General features: G+C 38.0%; 1 protein-coding gene across 3 annotated transcripts in view; it reads left to right on the top strand.

Moving 5' to 3' along the window:
* Positions 1–20203, top strand: part of PLCE1 (phospholipase C epsilon 1) — a 287768-nt gene that overhangs the window by 32939 nt on the left and 234626 nt on the right. For all 3 annotated transcript variants that reach the window (XM_039871703.1, XM_039871701.1, XM_039871702.1), the window contains exon 2: positions 1407–2963. In XM_039871703.1, the coding sequence (XP_039727637.1) occupies positions 1758–2963 (1206 nt within the window). In that variant the 5' untranslated portion in view covers positions 1407–1757. The remainder of the gene's footprint in view (positions 1–1406; positions 2964–20203) is intronic.

The raw sequence follows: 20203 nt of genomic DNA, 5'->3' as shown, positions 1-20203 counted from the left end.
ATGCTTTTTGGTTTAAATCTACCATTTGTTTCCCATTTGTTACATCTGTTCTTTGTTCACCTTTTCCTCTTTTTTGGCCTTCTTTTTTATTAATTGAAAATTTTTTATGATTCTAATATTTTGACATTACATGTCCCTTTTTAAAAAGTAGTTGCATTGGAGCTTATAGTAAACATCTTTAACTTATGACAGCCTGCCTTTAAGTAACATTATGCCAATTCATGTAGAAAATAATCTTATAACAGTCCACCTCTTTTTTGTCCATTTGACCTTCGTGATATTATCGTCATACATTTTACTTCTACATTTGTTAGAAACTCCATGATACAGTGTTATTATTTTTGCTTTAAATGATAAATTATCTTAAGTGATTTAAAAAGTAAGAAAAATTGTATTTACTCACATATTTAACATTTTTCCATACTCTTTATTCCTTTGCTTAAACACAGATTTCTACCCGCTATCATTTTCCTTCTGCCCAAAGGACTTCCTTTACCATTTTTTATATGCAGATTTATTAGTAATGAATCCTTTCAACTTTTGTATATGTAATGTCTTTATTTCATTTTCGTTTTAAAAGATATTTTTGCTGGGTATACAATTCTAAGTTGGCAGCATTTTTTCTTTCAGTATTTTGAAGATACACCCCATTCTCTTCTGGCTTGCATTATTTCTCATGAGAAGCCTGCTATCATTCTTATCTTTGTCCCTCTCCACTTTATGTGTCTTTTTTCTCTAGCTTCCTTGGCCTCATTGAACTCTCAACCTTTTCTCATTAAATCAGGCACACCGTTGGGTTCTACCTAAGTTCCATGTCCCTCCCCTGAAGTCTAGAAACTCTCAAGCTGTAAGCGAGGATATTTATAGGGCTTACCTCACTGGTTTTTTTCTTCTTTCAGGGATCTTGTGTTGCCTGTTGTTCAATATCTGAAAACCATCATTTCATTATTTTTTTCTAGTTTAAGGCAGGAAGATAAACTGGTCCCTGTTACTCTATTTTTGGCTGAAAACAGTTCTTAAATATTAATTTAGAAAAATGAACACCTAAAACATTAAAACTAACTTCTTTTTTATTAAGTATCTTTTTTTGAAGATTTTTTTTCAACTATAGTTGACATATATGTTAGTTTCAGGTGTATAATACAGTGATTAGACATTTATGTAACTTGAAGTGATCACCTTCAATAAGTCTAGTACCCAGCTGACATTATACATAGTTATTATATTACTATTGACTATATTCCCTATGCTGTATTTTATATCCCATGACTATAAAACTAACTTCTGATTGCAAAACTCTTTCTGCAAAATCGGTTCATATTTTGCATTAGCTTAGAATTATGAGTTCATTTAAATTTTTTTTTTTTTAGTGCCACAGTGTTTGATATTTTCTCTTTTTCTTACAGGAGACATTCAGACTGGATTTTTCAATCATTCTAAGTCAGTGATGGATCAGAAGTTGCAGGATGCAATCCCAAATAAAAGTCTTCAAAATAATTGGTTTAAACAACAGAGGAAAGAGAATCGATCTGCCACCTTAAAACCCTGATCTAGTAAAACATATTGCACATAATAGGAAGTTATAACGAGAAATTTATTTGGCTCTTAATGCATCTGAATGAAAGTAACTATCACTTTGTTTCTTAGAGGAATTATACATATGAGATTATTTTATAACCAGTCATTTTATTAAAATCTTGACATGATCACCAGGAAGGAGAAACAGAGCAGTAGCTAAAACCTGTGTGTTGGTCAAGATGACATCTGAAGAAATGGCAGCTTCTGTTCTCATACCTGTGACTCAGAGAAAAGTGGTGTCTTCTCAGTCGGCTGTAGATGAAAGTAGTGACAAAGTCCTGGATGTCAGTGTCCCAAAGACACATACTGTTAGACAGAGTGGGTCTATACCATCTTATACCATCTCAAAACCAAACAAACTTAAAGAAGAATCTTCTGGAAGCAACTTGCCCAAGATTCTCTCAATTGCAAGGGAGAAAATAATGGGTGATGAAAACAGTGATGAAAAGTGCTGGGAGAAAAACACACCAGATTCTGTGGAAAACCTTAACATTAACTGCAATAACATATTGGAAAACCATCAGCATGGCCTTCCTCAGAGCCAGTTTTATGAAACATGTGATTCTGTCACAGAGGAAGGCCTCTGTTTGGAAACTGGAATTCCTTCTTCACTGGAAAGAAAGGTGTTCCCTGGAATTCAGCTGGAAATGAATAGACCTCCCATGGGCATTAGAGCCTCAGGAAATCAGTCAGCAACCATAGAGCCCGGCAAGGCTCACCGCGATGGCAACATGGCGGTATTTCATTTTCATTATGAACTTGACAGAAGAATGTCAGACACTTTCTGTACCCTATCAGATAACTTGATTTTGGGTGATTGTGGAAACTGTGTATCGCTGCCTGATGTTGGTGAGAAGCAAAAGAAAAATTATATGGCATATACTTGTAAGCTGATGGAATTGGCAGAAAACTGTGACAATGAGAATGGCCAGCTGCAGTGCGATCATTATGACACCGTGAATGACAAATACTTGTGCCGCGAAGGTTCCTGCCAAAAGGCCAGCGTGGTATGTTCAAGTGACAGCTTTTGCAGGGAGGATTTTACTGATAGTCCGTCTGCCAAGGACTTTCTGAGCCATTTTGAAGACCTCCCTGATAACTGTGAAGATGTAGAGGACTTCTTTAAAAGTAAAAAGGAGCGGTCCACTTTGTTAGTGAGGAGATTTTGTAAAAATGACAGGGAAGTTAAGAAGTCTGTGTATACAGGGACAAGGGCAATTATGAGGACTCTGCCTTCTGGTCACATTGGGCTGGCAGCTTGGAGTTACATTGATCAGAAAAGAAGTGGTCTCTTATTGCCTTGTAGGGCAGCAACGGGATGGCTATCAACAGTGGTGACTGGGCAAGATGGGAGCCAATGTCTATCAGAAGCCCAGTGGTATCCGGTAAGAGTTAAAGTTTCTTTTGATCATTTATTTAAGCTTGATCTTTTAAAATCCAAATTTTTATTATCTTCATTCATGGAAAATTTTAAGTTCTGTCAAATTATGATTCATAGGTGAAGCATTTATAGTCATTGGAAACTGGTAGATCTAACAGATACTCTGATCAGTAGCTGTCAGGACTGAGTTAACCCTGCAACCACGTAAGTAACAAAATACACATACATATGTCATCAGGAGTGGAGAATTTATGGAAATTTCCTGGTTACTGTGTGTGGAATTACAAGACAGAAACTCCTGGTACTGGGAAAACTTCATCAACTGATTATCTAGTTGTGTCCTTTGCCAACACATGCCTGTCTTCCTTTACTGTGTTTTTAGGTTGCAAAGCCTAAAGGAACTTAAAATCTGGTTTCCTCCATTTTCCAACCAGTGTTCCCAGTTTCTTCCCTCTTGACCGTTTTTGTGCCATGGACCCCCTTTGGCAATTTGGTGAAGGCTGTGGATTCAGAAGAATGCTTTTAAATGCATCAAATGAAATACAAAGCATGATAAGAGATACAGATTACGTGGATATACACTTATCAATCTATTTTTTGAAATTGTGACATATTAGGGTAGGTACTTCTTTATTAACATACTATAAACAATGGCACCTAGTTATGTGCTAATTACCATCAAAACAGAGATGAACATAATTAGGGAATGATTTGCCTGAGATTTTCTAGTTTTGGCTCTGTAAGTCCCGCATCCTGGGAAATCCTTCAGTCCTTGGCAAAGCAGGGCATTTGGTCATACTAAATATAAATACTGTTTTAGGGTCTCTACCATGATCGTAATATGTAGAAATATTTGTGATTTCTGTTGGTGACAGATACTGCTATTAACTACTGAGGTTTGTTGCCTGTATTCATAATTGAAGAAAATGCTAAATTTCTAACTCTCACATTTCAGTGTTTCACAATTCCTTAAAACCATGTCCTGTAAATAAACACCAGTCTAGAAAAACATCCCCTTTATTGAAATATTACTATTATATTTTGACTTTCATCATCATTAATCATGATAGCTGAAATTTATTGTATATTTTACATGTGCCAGGCATTGGGCCAAATATTCTTGATTTTATGCAATTATCTTGATTCCCTTCTGGTATTGGTATGATTATTAATTCCATTGTATTGCTAAGAAAACAAAGTCTTAGAGGTCACTTAGTTAGTAAGTGGTATAACTAGAATTGTAATCCAGGCAGCCCACACTCTTAGTTCTTCAAGATCCAGAAAGAAATAAAATTTAGGGTAAGCTTTTAAAGGAACAGAAGGATTCTTTTCATTTCAGCATCTGTTGATTGAGTAGCTGCACTCACTGATGCTTAGGGATCTCAAACTTGGCCATTTTCCATATGGCAATTCTAATTTTGGTTACGTGTTAGAGTTGCAGTGTCCAGAGGGTCCAAGACCCTCTGAATCAGAATCGCTAGGGTAGGGCACAGCATGAATACTTTTTCAAAGTTCGCTTGGTGATTCTATGATTCTGTGGAGTTGAGAACCACTGACCAGGAGCTTACACTGAGCTCTTTGCTTTTTTGGTCAGGACATTTTGGGAATATTACTCTCCCTTAAAGACCCTGATACTGCTTGGGCTCTCAGGAATGTCAGGGCTGACCTGGGAGCTACAGGCCCTTCTCTCTGTGCATTTGACCTCCCCTTTACCCCAAAGTGTCAGTAGGTTTGTTTTTTGCATCTTCACCTGATACCTCATGAAACCTGAGTAACGGTCAAAGTGGTATCAGCTACCCACATGCCCATCTCTTCTGACTGAATTCTGAATTCTGTCCACACAGGGAGAAGGGAGTTCATCATCACAATGTCTCATCCCACTTAAAAATGCAGTGATTTTTAAATTCACATACACCTGAACATTAAGGATACAACAAAAGTTTATAGCAAAGTGAGTAGAAATAGATTGCTTGAGAACCATTATCATAGTTCCCCCACACACTTATTATAGACATGAGGGTCGTGAATCTGGTATAAATTGCAGAATAATTTTTGGCATGCCTATACTCATTCTTCCAGTTTCTGGAGCTCTGCCTCTTCTTCTGTGAGTGTTCACTGGTTCCTAGCTCAAATCGGCCCCTTTCTGTCAGAGGCCCTGGGATGGGTACTTTCCAATGAAAATAACTGAAGAGATGATGCAAATCATCTCCTTCCTTCTTAGTCTCTGGAGGCTGAGAGAGGTTGCCACACCTCAGTCAGAGTGAACTTGAGGAACTTCTCTCTTCTCTCTGACCGGGTTTCCAGGAGACTGTGGGCATTTTTATTAATTCTTAACATGCAAGTGGGGGATGGGCTGACTGTCCTTTCTTAAGGGAGATTTCTGAAAGGCAGAGACCTTTTTGAACATTTATACCATGGCAGGAATGAATCAGTATTTTCTAAAGTACAGTATTCTTTCTGTATCTCATTTTTCTTTAGTTTCTAGTCTGGGAGAAATCCTTCTCAAAAGTATAGCCAGTTTTCCCAAAATCCTATAAATTGCTTCTTTTGGCTAAAAAATGCAGACTGTAATGCTCTGCTTCTGTTTCGGTTTTCTGATTATTTCACATGTGTTCCTCCTGGTGCACTAGTCAAATTGCAAATTTATTAAGGGCAAGAAACGGCCCTACTTTTTTTTCTACTCTCCATAATTCAAACATAATGCAAATTATATAAAAAACAGGACAATGTCATGCTTAGCAACATGATCTCTGGGGTCAGTTGGCAGTGTTTGGTGAATGAATGCCTCTATCCTCGCTGTGTCCATTTATGACATACTTTGTCATGAACATGTTATCACCTTCTGCTCTTTGGTACCTTCTCACACAGGGAAGTTTATAGCAGTATGAATTTGAATGTATGTCCCTTCATCTATCATGTGGTACTTTGAACAATCTTTCCCACACATTAAAAAAATGTATTATTTGTCCAATTAGTTCTTTTTCCTCACATTAAAATTTTTCTTATGTGCCTTTGTCAGAATGGCCTATTAATTTATATTTGCACAGCTGTGCAGAGGAGAATGGATTTGATGGGTGACATTAATGAGGATTAATGCTGGCTGACTGACTAACCATATTGGTATCCTCCTCCCGCTGCTTGTAAAAAATTAAAACCCAACCCCTTATCCAGTTACAGCCACACTCCCTCCCTCCTGCTTTCAATTTATTGGCTCAAAAAGACTGCATATTTGGCGAGTGGCTAAAGTCTCCAGGTTAAAGATTGGTTAAGGGTGTTTTTCCTTTTAAAATTCTCTCTCTGCCTGAATTTTGGGGAGTTTAGGTACCTAGAGTTATTCTGAATATGAAGTACAAGAAATTCCTGCCTCTGAATCAATCATGTAACCTGAATTCCCCATGCACCGAATGATGGAACATGAAAGAAACGAGGATGGCCAGGGCAGAAAGTCCACCAGTTCCTGTAATTATTGCTTTATTTCCCTGCTTTGAGCCACAAGAGAATAGAGCATACAACAATATGGACAGCAAAATAGAAAAAAAAAATGTTTTATATTTTTAAATCAGACTAGAAAATCTATAAATTAAAAGGGGAAGTCAAAACCAGCTTTTAGGTTGCTAGTTCCTTTTCTCCTTTCTCCATTCTAAAATGTATCTCTCCACACATTTTGCTACTCTCTAGCAGAGAAAATTACACTTAAGAGACAATGAAAATTTTTGAATGTTTAACATAAATACCTTTGTTGATATACATGTCCTTGATTTCTCTATTACATATAAAGGGACCAACCAATAATAAATTTATTTTCTAAGTTCTAACTTTTATGGGTGAGCAAATATTTTTTGACCCTTGCTGTTTGGTGTTGTAATAGATGGCTGTTGAAATAGCAACATCTCTTGTTTTTTCTTCTGGAAATGTGGTCTCCCTGCAGCTTGGATATAATTTGGACCTTGAAATAATTAAAAGTTCACAGGATGCACAGGCTAAGCTGAAAGCCTGTGCTTGGTGACATGCCAGGCCTCTTCTTCCATGACTAAGGGTTATGTCAGGTTCATGACATGGGTATAGGGTGATGCTGGCCCCTTCCTGCTGAGCACAGTGAAAGGGAATCCAGCTCCCGGCCAGTCCCTGTGTGGTTTAGTCACGTCTAGTGCATCAGTGGAAAATATGACGGGCTGTCAGAGGCCAGCTCTGTGATAATTGGACAACTTTCCCTCATTAGCTGGGAGAGTTTAGGATAGATTTACTTCCACACTTCCGTAGATACACCAGCTCTTTGGCTAGGATTTGTCAAAAACTGAAATGAAAAATGCTGACCATGGACTCTAGTTTAAAGTGAATATATTTGTGGCCACTGTTATTCTTGTGGTAGCCTTGAGGCACTATCAGCATTAGGACTTTTTTTTTTTTTTTCCTTTCCTTTTCCCCAGATGTCCTGCATAATGGGAATTAGCAGTTGGAAAGGCTGTAGCCCTGGAAGTAGGCCATGGTTAGAATGTGGCTTGAAAAGAATCAGGACCTGTGGGCAAGGATAAGACCATCAGATGGAGCCCTAATCTACACCCTGCATTTGTACACAGGCGGGACTCAGGCTGCCCATAGAATGGCTTCCCATAGCGATGAATGATGAGAGTGTCCCTCTCCCCTTGATCCCCTCCCTCAGTGCTAATTCAAGTACAGCAGTCTTCTCAGGGCCTATAGGGCTCCTGGAGTAGTACAGAAGTTTCTTCTCTGGTGACCAAATGATCCAGCATTCAAGGACTGAAGCATCATTGGGGGAAGGAGGGGGTGACCATCCTCTGACCTCTCCATGACTAGATTAACCTGTGGTTCAGGCAGGGCCTTCCCTGGAAAGTTGTTCTCAGACAACAGTACTGAGGTCATTTTCTGGCCCCAAAGAGCCCCATGACACCAAAATGGTGCCCCACCCAGTGGTTCTTTGCTCTAGCAGCTGGCCCAGATACTTCGGAGCCTCAGATTAAATATGGATCCTGCAGAGCTCAGGCATCCAAGTCCCTAACTCCAACACTCAACCCTTGAACCTCAGCCCCTTTCCTCTCATTTAGGCCATCACCCCTCAAACTCTCAGAAAGAAATCAGCAGAGAACCACCTCCGTCTTCAGCAACACAAAGACACCATTACCTTTCAAGGGTAAGGAGAGCTTGTTTTTTGAAACCCTTGGAGAGAAGGAGAAATGCTTTGATTTCTTCTTTGTTTAATAGCCTTATTGAGTTATAATTTCATATACCATACAGTTGACCTATTTAGAGCATACAAGTCAGTGGATTTTGATGTATTCAGACATATGCGACCAAAACCACAACTGTAGAACAATTTCATCATCTCAAAAAGAAATCCTATATGATTTAGCTATCACCTTCCATTCCCCTCATCCCTTTTCCCCTCCCCTAGTCCCGAGCATCCACTAATCTGCTCTTTGTGTCTATCGATTTCCCTAGTCTGGACTCATATAGTATGTGGTCTTTTGTGACTGGCTTCTTTCACTGAACATAATGTTTTCAAGGTTTAAAGTTTATCTGTATTGTAGCATATATCCGTACTTCATTACTTTTTTCTCTATTTCATTACATGAATATACCACATTTTATTTATCCATTCATTAGTTGTTAGACACTGGGTTATTTCCACTTTTGGGCTATTATAAATAGTACTACTATGAACATTCATGTATACATTTTTATGTGGACATATGTTTTCATTTCTCTTGGGTATATATTTAGGAGTGGAATTGCTGGGTTTTATAACAGTCTTTAACCTTTTGAGGAACTTCCAGACTGTTTCTAAAGCAGCTGCACCTTGTTGCATTCCCACCAGCAGTGTTTGAGGGTTCCAATTACTCCACATCCTGACTAACATTTCTAGTGTCTATCTTTTTGCTTATATAGCCAGCCATCTTATTGGGTCCGAAGTGATTTCTCATTATAGTTTTTATTGGCATTTTCCTGATGGCTAATGATGTTGAACGATTCTTCATGTGCTTATTGGCCATTTATATATCTTTGGAGAAATAAATGCCTTTTCAAATTCTTTGCCTACTTTTTAATTAGGTTATTATTTTTTTAATTATTGAGTTCTTTATATATTATGGATATAAGTTCATTATCAGGTATATGATTTGAGATATATATCTAGATATTGGTATAGATATAGATATAATGAGTGAAAGTCAAGAGAGTGACAAGGTTTACAATTTTAATGCACAGTAAAACTTCTTAAACACTTTTTTGGACATTGATCTCATTCTCAGTGTTTCTTACACTATCCCACCAGCAACAACTTTCAAGCAAAATTTTTTATGTTCCTTCTCTCCCAAATTCTCTCCAAACTCCAGTCTGCATGGTTTCTCCTTCCTCTTCTGCCTAAGCATTTTAAAATATAAATTGTTTTACTTATTATCCAAATTCTGTACCCCAGAGCACTGGAACCAGATTGTCATCTGCAAACTTGTGCATCATAAGGAAGGCATCCAAAGCTTGACGGTTGAGGAGAAGGTGACTACTTCACAGTAATGTACTCCATTATGCACAGATAGGAGCAGGGCCAAGCCTAGGATGAGACAAATAAGGTTCCTAGGGTACACAATTTAAGAAGGCACTCACTCTCTGGGTCTTGCAAGTGTCAACCCTCTACTTACTAGCGAGTGCCTCCTTAAATTATGAGCCCCAGGGACCTCACTTGTCTCATGCTAGTCCCAGCTGTGGATATGAGGGTCTAAGGAATATATGGCTTAGAAATGTATATCATCTTCTTAGTTCGTGAACTCCCTTGACTAAACTCCTAAAGGGCTCAAAAAAATCAAAAGAAGAATAAGACTTCATGACATGTGGAAATAACATGAAGTTCAAATTTCAGTTTTCACAAAGGAAGATTTTAGGAAACACAGCCATACTCATTCCTTTACATATTTTCTGTACTTGCTTTCTCTTTGCCACAGGTGAGTTGAATAGCTGCAATTGGGACTGTATGACCCACAAATACTAAAATATTTATTATCTGGTCCTTTACAGCATAGGTTTGCCTGCCCCTGGCTTGGAACACAACTCTCTCCCTGGCTAATTCCTACCCATCTTTCAGTCCTGAATTTGGATTTCACATCCCCTCCATGATCTTCCCTGCCAGCTCCTTCCCCTACCATGGACCCCAGTCAAGAGCTTTTCTGACAGTCAGTGTGCAAGGTATATTTCTTTAGGAACTCCTTGAATTATAAATGAGGAAAGGCGGTTTCCACCCACTGCTGATGTCTCCTCTCCTTCCCCAGACCAAGTGCAACAGGCTTGTTCCTGTCCTCTTCCTGACCCTTGGGGCTTGGAACCAGTTCCTTTATATAATACCTAGGACAGAATCAGAATTTTCCACTGATATTCAAAAAAGTCTGTTTTAGTTCAGTAAACCCAGAGATACATGCTTGTCACCTTACAGATTTGGCCTAAAAGGCAAAGAAGGGATGTATTTAGACCTCCTTTTCCCTGGCCCCCCATTGCAACTAGCTGTAAAAACCCTTAGGAAAGTTTCCAAACATTTGCATTTATTAGGGGGTACCTGAGACTGCTGCGATCTGCAGTGGGGCAGGGAGGGAGAAAGCTCCCTCCTCTCAAGATCCCAGAGCTCTGTCCCTGTCTTTCAGAACCCCCAGTCCTGACAGGCAGAGATTTCCATCATGAACCAGAGGGAATCTATCTTTGGTCTCAGTGGTGGTTAGGAATGGGTTTGGTGGTAAAGGGATAGGGATGGTATGTTTCGTTTGTTAGGAAGGTCCTCCTTGGAATTTGACAGGTGTTTGGCCAGTTCCTTCAAACCTTCTGATCCCCAATACTTTCATTAATAAATCTAAGGCAGTACCTTATCCCCCCAAAAAGGACCCGAGTATCAGTTTCAGCTCTGCCATTAACTGTTGCGTGACCCTGAGCAAGTCACTTTAGGACCTGGTATTTGAGTTTCTTTATGCAAAAAATAAAGTAAGGGCAGACACGTATTCATTGCCCACTCTATGTCAGACACTGTGTATATAATTTGCATATATTAACATATATATGAATTATAAATTACACATTTTCTCTTAACTCTAAAAGCCCAATAGTCTATGACTTGCTGATTTAAGTCCTGCCCCTGGGTTTTGGGTTGAGTGAATATTTTACTTCCCCTGGCAGTGCCTCCTGGAGGTTTAATTTGAAGAGAAACTTGTCACTCTAATGCTTGGAGAAGTAGGAGGGCAGAGGAGAGATGCTTCTTTATCCTGGCTAAGCCCTGAAATGTCTGTACCAGTAAAAAAGCAAGTACCAAGTGGGCGCTTTCTGTGTGCCAGGCACCATGCTTCCGACATCTTTCCCTTTTTTATTCCTTTCATTCTCACAACTATTGTCTATGAGGTCGATATTATGAACATCCCCATTTCCTGCTCATTATAAGTACATGACTAAGGTCACACAGTGTCAGGACTTGAACCCAGGTCTGGCTACCTCCGAAACCACGCTTATAGCCACTCCTCAGAAGTTTCTCTGGAAGATTCTGATGTAACTCACTCCTATAACTTGCCAGAGATTCTGTTCTCTTATTAAATGTGCAAATGTTGAGCTGGATGAGTCCTTGAGCTGTTACTTTTTTCAAATGTGAGCTGGGTGTGACCTTTGGATGAAATTGGAGTTGTGGGGAACAATACCAGTCCTTAATGTGAGGGGTGTGTTGGCTATTGAAATGGCTAAGATTTATTTTTATGACTCAGCCTGCTGGGGGAGGAAACCAAGCCCGAAGTTTTGAATTTTTTTACTGAATTGCTGTAATTTAAAAGTACTTTTTAAAAGTTTTATAAGCAAGTAAGCACGGACAAAGTCCAAAGAAAACTGCACACATCTGACTCAGAATCTATAGCTTATTCACAATCACGCTGAAATGACTGAAACTAGTGGGAACATAATTTAGTATTTTTCCATTGTAATTTAAAGTTTTCTGTGATCTTCAAGGATTCTGACCAGCTAACCTGAGTATAAAAAATCTTACTCAGTAACATTTCTTTCCATAGTCACACCATTAAAACGAAGTTTTCACCTACTTCACAAGGTTGTGAGGCTGGAGAAAAAATTAGCTGGTTTTGCATTCATGCTCTTGGCAAACATTATAAAACGTCCCTGCAATTGTAACTTTTCTCTTCTTTATGCTCTGAGGATTCAGAGTGAGGTACCTGGGAAAAAGGGACTCAAAAACTATTGCAGAGGCAGTTATTTTCTTTCATAAATGCTGCAAGCATCAAGTCGAACCTGCTTACTGAAACCCAGCCCTTTGGTTTTCCTTTCATGATGCTGGCCTCGTTTTAATAACTTCATTTTCAATTTGAGATTAGGTAACTTTTATCACTGACACTTACTTCGTCTTATCCCTATGTTTTAATAGAATAAGGAATCAATTTGTCAGTAGACTATGTTGAGTTGCCTAGCTTCAGAAAGATTTAGCACCAAATTATAAATGGTGATACTTTAATAGTGAGTGTGGATGTGTCTCAAGAGCCAGCATGTGGGAGTTTGGCAGTTGGAAAGCCCCATAGCTTCAGTTTTTCCAGATTGTGTACCCTTCCATCAAATAGTAATTTCTTAGCCTTGAAAAATTTTCTTCTAGAACAAGGGAAACGTTATTTGAGTTCTAAATTGATATTTCCAAAACTTATTTAGTAGCAAATGCATTATTTTTCTCTTTAATGAGGCCAAGAAAATGGTCTCAGGCCCTGGATGGACCAGCCAGTTCTCCTTTTGATGGCCACAAACCAAGTCAGGGCACCGTAATGATGGTGTGACTCTGGCATGACTGATATTTGGTGAGGGTAATGTTATTATTGTGGCAACCATATTTTCCAAATAAAAAGTAGGGAACTTTTTACTGAGAGGAGAGAGGGGCAGGATATTTGAAATTGAGACTGACCCAGGAAATCCAGGATGAATGGTCTTGATAGCTATTGATAACAATATAAAGGAAAAAGAATGTGAGTGAACTAGTACAAATCTAATTCGTTGCTAAAAAAAAAGAAAAGAAAACCAGGAGCCTGAAAACGAATGACTTGATAGTGATGGCAAAGAATTGTCCACATGTGAAGATAATACATTAGAAGCCCAGAATGGAACCCAGCAAATATTTTTCTCAAAGTTTTTGTTTTCCTGTATTTTTGGTAAGTGTCTGGTAGTGGTAGCTACCATGCTTTGAAAGTGTGAAGGTAATTAAACAGATTTATTTTAAACACCAGGACATGGTCAGCTAAATAAGGGTTGTCTCTTTCTAAGGAGTCATGGTGAAAGGTTGTCTCCATTTTCCATTTATAGTGCCATTATGCAAAATATCTTAACACTTTGAGCTTGGATTGAGATTTTAGAACACAGTCCATTCAAGCATCCTGGCTGATGCAGGTTTGGGTCAGTTCTGATGCATAGCTATGAAGGATAGGACTGGTTTCATCGAGGGTCTTATAAACTGACCAGAGGTGAAAGGAGGTGTCTGGAAGTGTTTCAAGCAAAGGTAAAATTATTAGTTCTTTATAAACACAACTTGAACACAGGCTTGGCCATTGTTCCAGTTTTGCTCACTACTTCAGTGTCAATGGATAGTTCAGAGGGAAATGCAAACCCATAATGCACTTTTGGTTTGGAATCAGCCTCATGAGCACAGGGCAGATTGAAATTTAGTCCCATCTTCCCCACCTCTCTTGGCCAGGTGCCCTGGTATAGGGTACAGCATGCTCAGCCATATGGAAGAGAATCAGAAGAGCTACTGAAACCCAAAGTAGCATTGTTTTTCTCTTGGATTCATGTATTATGTGCTAAGCACAGTGGAGTCCGTTGAGTTCCAATGTTCTGAAATATAAACAAATTAAATTGGTCCAGCATGAATGCTCTTCTAGATAAATATAAAATTAGTGTTTGTTTGAACTGGAAAGTCAGTCTTCTATAACCTTATTCGGCCCCTCATTTTATGGATAAAGTAGCCATAGCCGTAACATAGCTATAACAATAGGCGATGTTACTTGACCAGGTTCACCTTGTTAATGATGGAAGACAGAACTAGAATCTGAGTCTCTATAGACTCCGTTTTCTCATCTCTATAGTAAGATAAAAATATGATACAGCCTGCACATAGTAGCTGCTCTCTTGATGTCAGCTGATTCTGAACCCTAATGCCTTTAGAGTTGGTTCCTGGGAGTCATAGATTTCTGATACAATAGCTGCCCTGGAGAATTTCATGGTGGGATGGTGGAGGCCAACATGCCCATGCCATCTTTGATTTATTCCACCATTTTCCCAGATTGTAAATAACTTTTGTTGGTACATAGTTTATCATTTTTTTCTGTATTCTCTGGTCCGTTCCAGTTTTCACAGCTTATCCTGTCTTCTGTTCTTTAAGAAGCTGGTTCATCTTCTTACAATAACATTGCAATTTCTTTAAGTACTGGAAATGCCCTTTCAATTTGAATGCAGCCGAGTTTTGTGAGTTCATTTCTCCCCCTAGTTTAGTTTCTTTCCATCCTTCACTTGGCAGGTAGCAATCTCTGGTTAACGACTGCAAGTTCTTCAAAGTACACAGAGCAGCCATGGGATCCCTCCCAGTCTCTCAGGAGGATATTTTCCCTTCTTTTTCTCTTATTTACAAGAAGCAAAGCCAACCGTGAGACACTGAGCCCAGCAGGAGGGGCCAGACCTGGCCAAGGAACATCCAGTATGGCCTGGGCTGCAAGGAATTGAGCCAGGAATCCCAAGCTCATAAAACACCAGCACTGGAAGAAACTTGGAGACCATTAGGTCCAACCCTTCATTTTACAGAGAAGGAAACTGAGGCTTAAAGAGAGGCAGTGGCCTAGCTCAATTCTGGTCAGGCATCAGTTTCAGAGCCAGGCCTGGAACCTTGGTTGCCCTTGAGCCAACTCTCTTGTACCCTATATACCAGATGCCAAACACTATTTCTGACCCGTAGGTATGGAGCTGAACTGATTGAATTATAACCATTAAATTACTGACAGTTTAAAGCTCCACTGTGGTTAAGTGAGTTTAGGTGCTAGGATGCCTGGGTTCAAGTTCAAACTCTATACTTACTAGCTCTGTGACCTAATGAAAGTTATTTAACCTCTCTGTGCCTCTGTTTTCTCATCTCTGAAATGGAGATAATAACGTAACCTATTTCTTTGGGTTGTTGTAAAGATTAGTATGGATTGTTATATGCTAAATGTTAACATACATTAACAAAAATGTTCTGAATTTTAAATCGTTTCGACAGAACCTGACTCTGCTGTTGTTATTTTCAAGCCTCAATTTTTAACCAAAAATTCTCTATTATCTCTCTATAAATTGAAATTTTTCTCTAGAGACCTTGACAGTATAACTCTAAATTATGGGATATAATGTCTAAGTGCTATAAGAGTAGTAGAAGGATTTGTGTAGTCAGAGAAGGCTTCCTGGAAGAGGAGGTAGGACATCTGCTGAGTCCTGCCAGGAGTTGGGATTGCTCATCTTCTAGCAAAATGTCCCATTTTAAGAAAACTGATCACCTTACTCACTTGCAGAATGTGACTTATTCCGAATATAATGTTGATTTCAGAGGCCTTTTGCCATTTTGTCTTAGCCATTTTTTCCCCAAAGAAATGACTTCACATGAAATTTAAAGTGATATAATTTCTCTCCATAGAATAGAAATTTTTTGTTTATTTTCAAAGCAACTACTGTGAAAATTGCCTTCTATACTTTGCAAAAAGTTATTGACGTCTTTTGATGTGAGGAGACAAAGAAGACCTGTTTATTTTTATTCATGTAGTTGGTCATTTTCAATAATGAAATAAGCACCCATATACTTAGCCAAAACTCAAACTAGGGCCTTGGGAAACCCTGTAGCTAGTGATATGAGTCCTCTCTTTTGGCCATTGCACACCTCTGCCACTGACTTCCCCCTCCCCACTCCCCCAGATACATTCATCCTGAATCCTGTTTCTAACATTCCCTTATTTTCCTTTTTAAGGAAAAAAAAAATGCTACTGAATTGTACTGTTTGAAATGATTAGTTAATTGTATATGAATTTCGCCTCAATAAAAAATAGAGATTTTAAATCTTAGTAGATTATGTATAATCTGAGATTTTTTTTTTACTTTATATTTCTAAGTTTCATTTATAATGTTGTATGTTGCTGTGGTTCATTTGTTTTGATTTCTGTATAACATTTGTCTGTGTGAATATGTCACAGTTTACTGATATGTTCTCTAGCTGATGAACAGTTAAATTGTTTCCATGTTTTTACTACTTTAAACAGTTGTTTCATGACCATTTTTGTATGTGTTGCTTATCATACATGTCCAAAATTTTCTCTTATATATATACCTATGACTGGAATTGCTGGAACAGTATTAAAGAGTCTCTAGACCAACCATCATCTCAATTACTAGATATTTTCCCACTTGTTTTTTTGCCAGTTAAGCAAGTTTAGGAATATTTCTCTGTGGTTAGTTTTGCGTTTTCCTGATCAATAATAGTGTTAACCATATCTTCATATTATCATTGCCATATGTGTTTCTTTCTCTGTGAAATACCTTGTATCCTTTGCCCATTTTTTATTGGGTTGCTTGTGCTTCTGATTGATTTATAGGTCTTTAAATATTCCTGACATTGTCTTTTTTTATATGTATTACAAATATTTTCTCCCAGTTTTAAAATCTCTTCTTTTTTGTAAGATGTTTTTGATAAAAATCTTAATTTTATAGTCATAGTTATTAAAGTTTTATTTTATGGTTAGTGCTCTTTGTTTTTAAGACATTTTTCCCTACTTGAAGTCTAAAAGATACTCACTTGTAGTATTAGGAGTTTTAAAGTTTTATTTTTGGCAATTTAATTTTCTAATCCTTTTAAATCCTTGATTTTGTATAAGGTATAAGGCAGGGATCTCATTTCAATCTATTTCCATACTGGTGTCCATTTTCTAGTTATAAGGTGACTTGCCATTCCTGTCATTTATCAAAATTGTACACATGCATTGGTCTTCTTTGAACCCTATAATCCAGTTCATTGGTTAGCTTATCCATCACGGTTCCAATAACATTAGGAGGTCCTAACAGTTTTTTTTTTTCAGAAGTGTCTTACTATTCTTGGCCCTCTATTTTTTATGATGATGATGATGATTATTGAAGTATACATACAGAGAAACACACAAACTATACAAAATGTACAGCTCAGTATATTTCACAAAATGAACCCAGTGATGTAACCAGCACCAATATCAACAAATGGAACCTTAGCACCCCACCAGCCTTCCTTGTATCCCCTTCTAGTCTCTCTATCTCTACCTCCCCCAGAGCAACCAGTCCTGTCTTCTAATACCATACAATCATTTGGCCTATTTCTGAACTTTACATAAATGAATCCATAGTAGATACTCTTTTACATGTCTTCCTTTACCCGACTTTATATCTGTGAGATTTATCCATGTTGTTGCACTTAATTGTTGCTTATGCATTCTCATTCTATTTACTAATCCATTGCTTTTTATGAATATCCTACTCTTTATCCATTCTGCTGTTAAGTCATTTCAGCTGTTTCCAGTTTGAATCTATTATGAATAGTGCTATTTTGTTCCCTGCCAGCCTCCAAGCCCTTGCCTAAGTTAGTTCCCTCTTCCTGTCATGCCCCCATTCACTCCACTACTTAAGATCCTGGCTATTTTACAAAGCCTTAGTAATCATGTCCCATCCCTTTTGTGACCCTTTCTTAGGCTACTCAATATACCCAGTTATTCTCTGTCATGGCATCTAATCTTGTAGTCCATGAGTTGAACCCTAAGTGCAATCCTCAGAAGGTTTTTTACCAAAAAAAAAAGTTTACAAAACAATTATCTAGCAAATATGAACTAATAGGGTCTAACTACTCATTAAGAAGGAATTTGAGAGGTTTTTCCTAAGCATGTAAACATTGAGTTCATTTGTAGGAAAAGAGAATAAAAGTCTTCTAAGAGTTTATGTAAATCGAAGAGATGATTAGGACAACCCACCTTTATTTCATCCTTCTTCAGGAGAAAGTGTAGGCCACGTTCATAGCATGATGTGATGGAGAAAATGACCAAGGTTGTTAATGATTTATGTGCTTCTGCCCTTAACTATTGCCAGTTTATGGGATGAGACGCTTGGAAGAGGATGAAGCAGAATGTTACTATTTAGTTTATTTTAATGCCGTCACATGGTTAGCAATGGAAACTTGTTGAAAAGATCTCCTCAGCTACTTTTTCAGATGAAGGAATTTGGGGAACCAAAAGGCTCTGTGAATTGATAGTGATTTGAAATGTGTCATTTCCTTACTAATGGGACAAGACACTTGAATACACTGCATTAGAAGATGCTAACGTAAAAGCAAAATTCAAACCAAACAAATAAAAATAAACGTAATGCTGATTTGTTCAAGTAAGTAAAGATACTCAGACTCAAACTGGACATAGCATTTAGACATTCATTGATTCATTCAACAAATATTTATGAAGCAGCTACTACTATGTGCCAGGTACTATTAATGAGCTAGAAAAACAGTGATGAACAAAATAGAAATGTCCTTGTCCTCTTAAAGTATGTTAATTAGGATAAACATCTGCTGTCTTTCACAGTGACTAAAAATAAAAGTGGCTAAATAAAATAGAAGTATGTTTCTTTGTCACCTAAAAGTAGTCCATGGTGGTCCAATTTATTTGGAAATTCTGTCCTGCAACCTTATCCAGAGACTCACATTTCTCTCATTCACATGGTCTAAAGTGGCTCAACATTGCATCCATGTTCTCAATGGCAGGAAGAAGAAAAGAGGGAAGAAATGGCATGCACACTCCTTTTAAAGGACATGTCCCAGAAGTTGTCTACATCACTTTCGAAAATATTTCATTGGCCAGAATTTTGTTATATGGTCACTACCTTGGCTCCAAAGGAAACTGGGAAATATAGTCTTGATTCTGAAAGATCATATACACAGATAAATTCAAGGGCTTGATGTCCATGGGAAAATGGGTAATGGAGGACAAGCAGTAGTCTCTGCTATGTTCTAGTAGAGAGAAAAACACAAAAGGCAAAAAACAAGTAGATATTATATAGTCAGGTGGTGATGGGTGATAAAGCAGGGAATAGAAATAGAGGATCAAGGGAAAAGAGATGCTATTTTAATAAGAGATAAGAAGGATTCTCTGATTAGGTGATACTTTATCAGGAGCTATATAGACATTTGTAAATCTTCCTAAGCTCATGGGCTTGCAGTTACCTAGGAAACATTGAAATCCCAATTGTAGAAGAGATTCACTGTCTTTCATGAGTAGGGATCATGCTTTAAGATTTTGCCAGCTGCCTTGGTATATCTGGTGATCAGACATCTGCTTCATCACTATTAGTTCATGTTAAGAGAAACTGATCCATCTAAAAAGAAACTATGCTCATCCAAAGGATACATCGTTCTGTAAATTTTGGAGGTGAGCATACACGTTCCAAAACAAGCCAGAAATTTCTGATCATGTTGTCAAACTCTGGGCAATGTTGGAGACCTGTGGCCATGGTGAAAGTCCATTCCTAATCAAAAGAGCACTGAAAGTGAGATTTAAGCACAGGGCAGGGAACTCTTTTCTTCCCCTCTCTCTTTTCTTTTTCTTTTTTCTTTCTTTCTTTTCTTATTCTTTTTTTTAAGACGAAAGAAAGTCCAAAGTGTCTTTTCCTACCTGGACTGAAAAACTTATTATTACTTTGGGAATGCAAGTGGTGAGCATCATCATGTTTCATTCCTAGTTATCAAGTAGTTGCCTTTATATAAAGAACAATGACTTTGGAAGACTGAAAAATATACAGTCTTAAGATATGATTCGTATTATTTCCCCAAGGTTTCGTTTTCATGTTATTATCCTCCAGCTCCTTGATTAAATGCTTATTTGGTACTTGCCAATTGAAAAAGTCTGGAGTGCAATAAGCCATTTGACATTCCTGATTAATGGCCATGGATATGCTTTTAAATCCTCCCTATGAACCTGCACTGTACTGTCCCAAGGAGTGCTTTCTGAAGAGAAAACTTTTGGAAAGACCTCTATTTCTTTGCTTTTTCATAATAGTGGAATGTTTTATACAGGCAGCCAAATGAGCATTTAAAAGCTGGGCTCTGGAAGCAGTCCCGACTCCATCGTTAACTCACAGTGGAGCCTTCAGCAATTTACTTGATCTCCCTAGGCTTCTATTTTTCTCACCTGTAGAATAAAAAAAAAAAAAAAA

This window comes from Pteropus medius, unplaced genomic scaffold (genome assembly GCF_902729225.1).
Source record: "Pteropus medius unplaced genomic scaffold, Ma_sr-lr_union100, whole genome shotgun sequence".
In the NCBI taxonomy this organism is placed as follows: Eukaryota; Metazoa; Chordata; class Mammalia; order Chiroptera; family Pteropodidae; genus Pteropus; species Pteropus medius.
The sequence above is the reverse complement of the archived record's forward strand: the minus strand, read 5'-3'. Positions and strand labels throughout refer to the sequence as shown.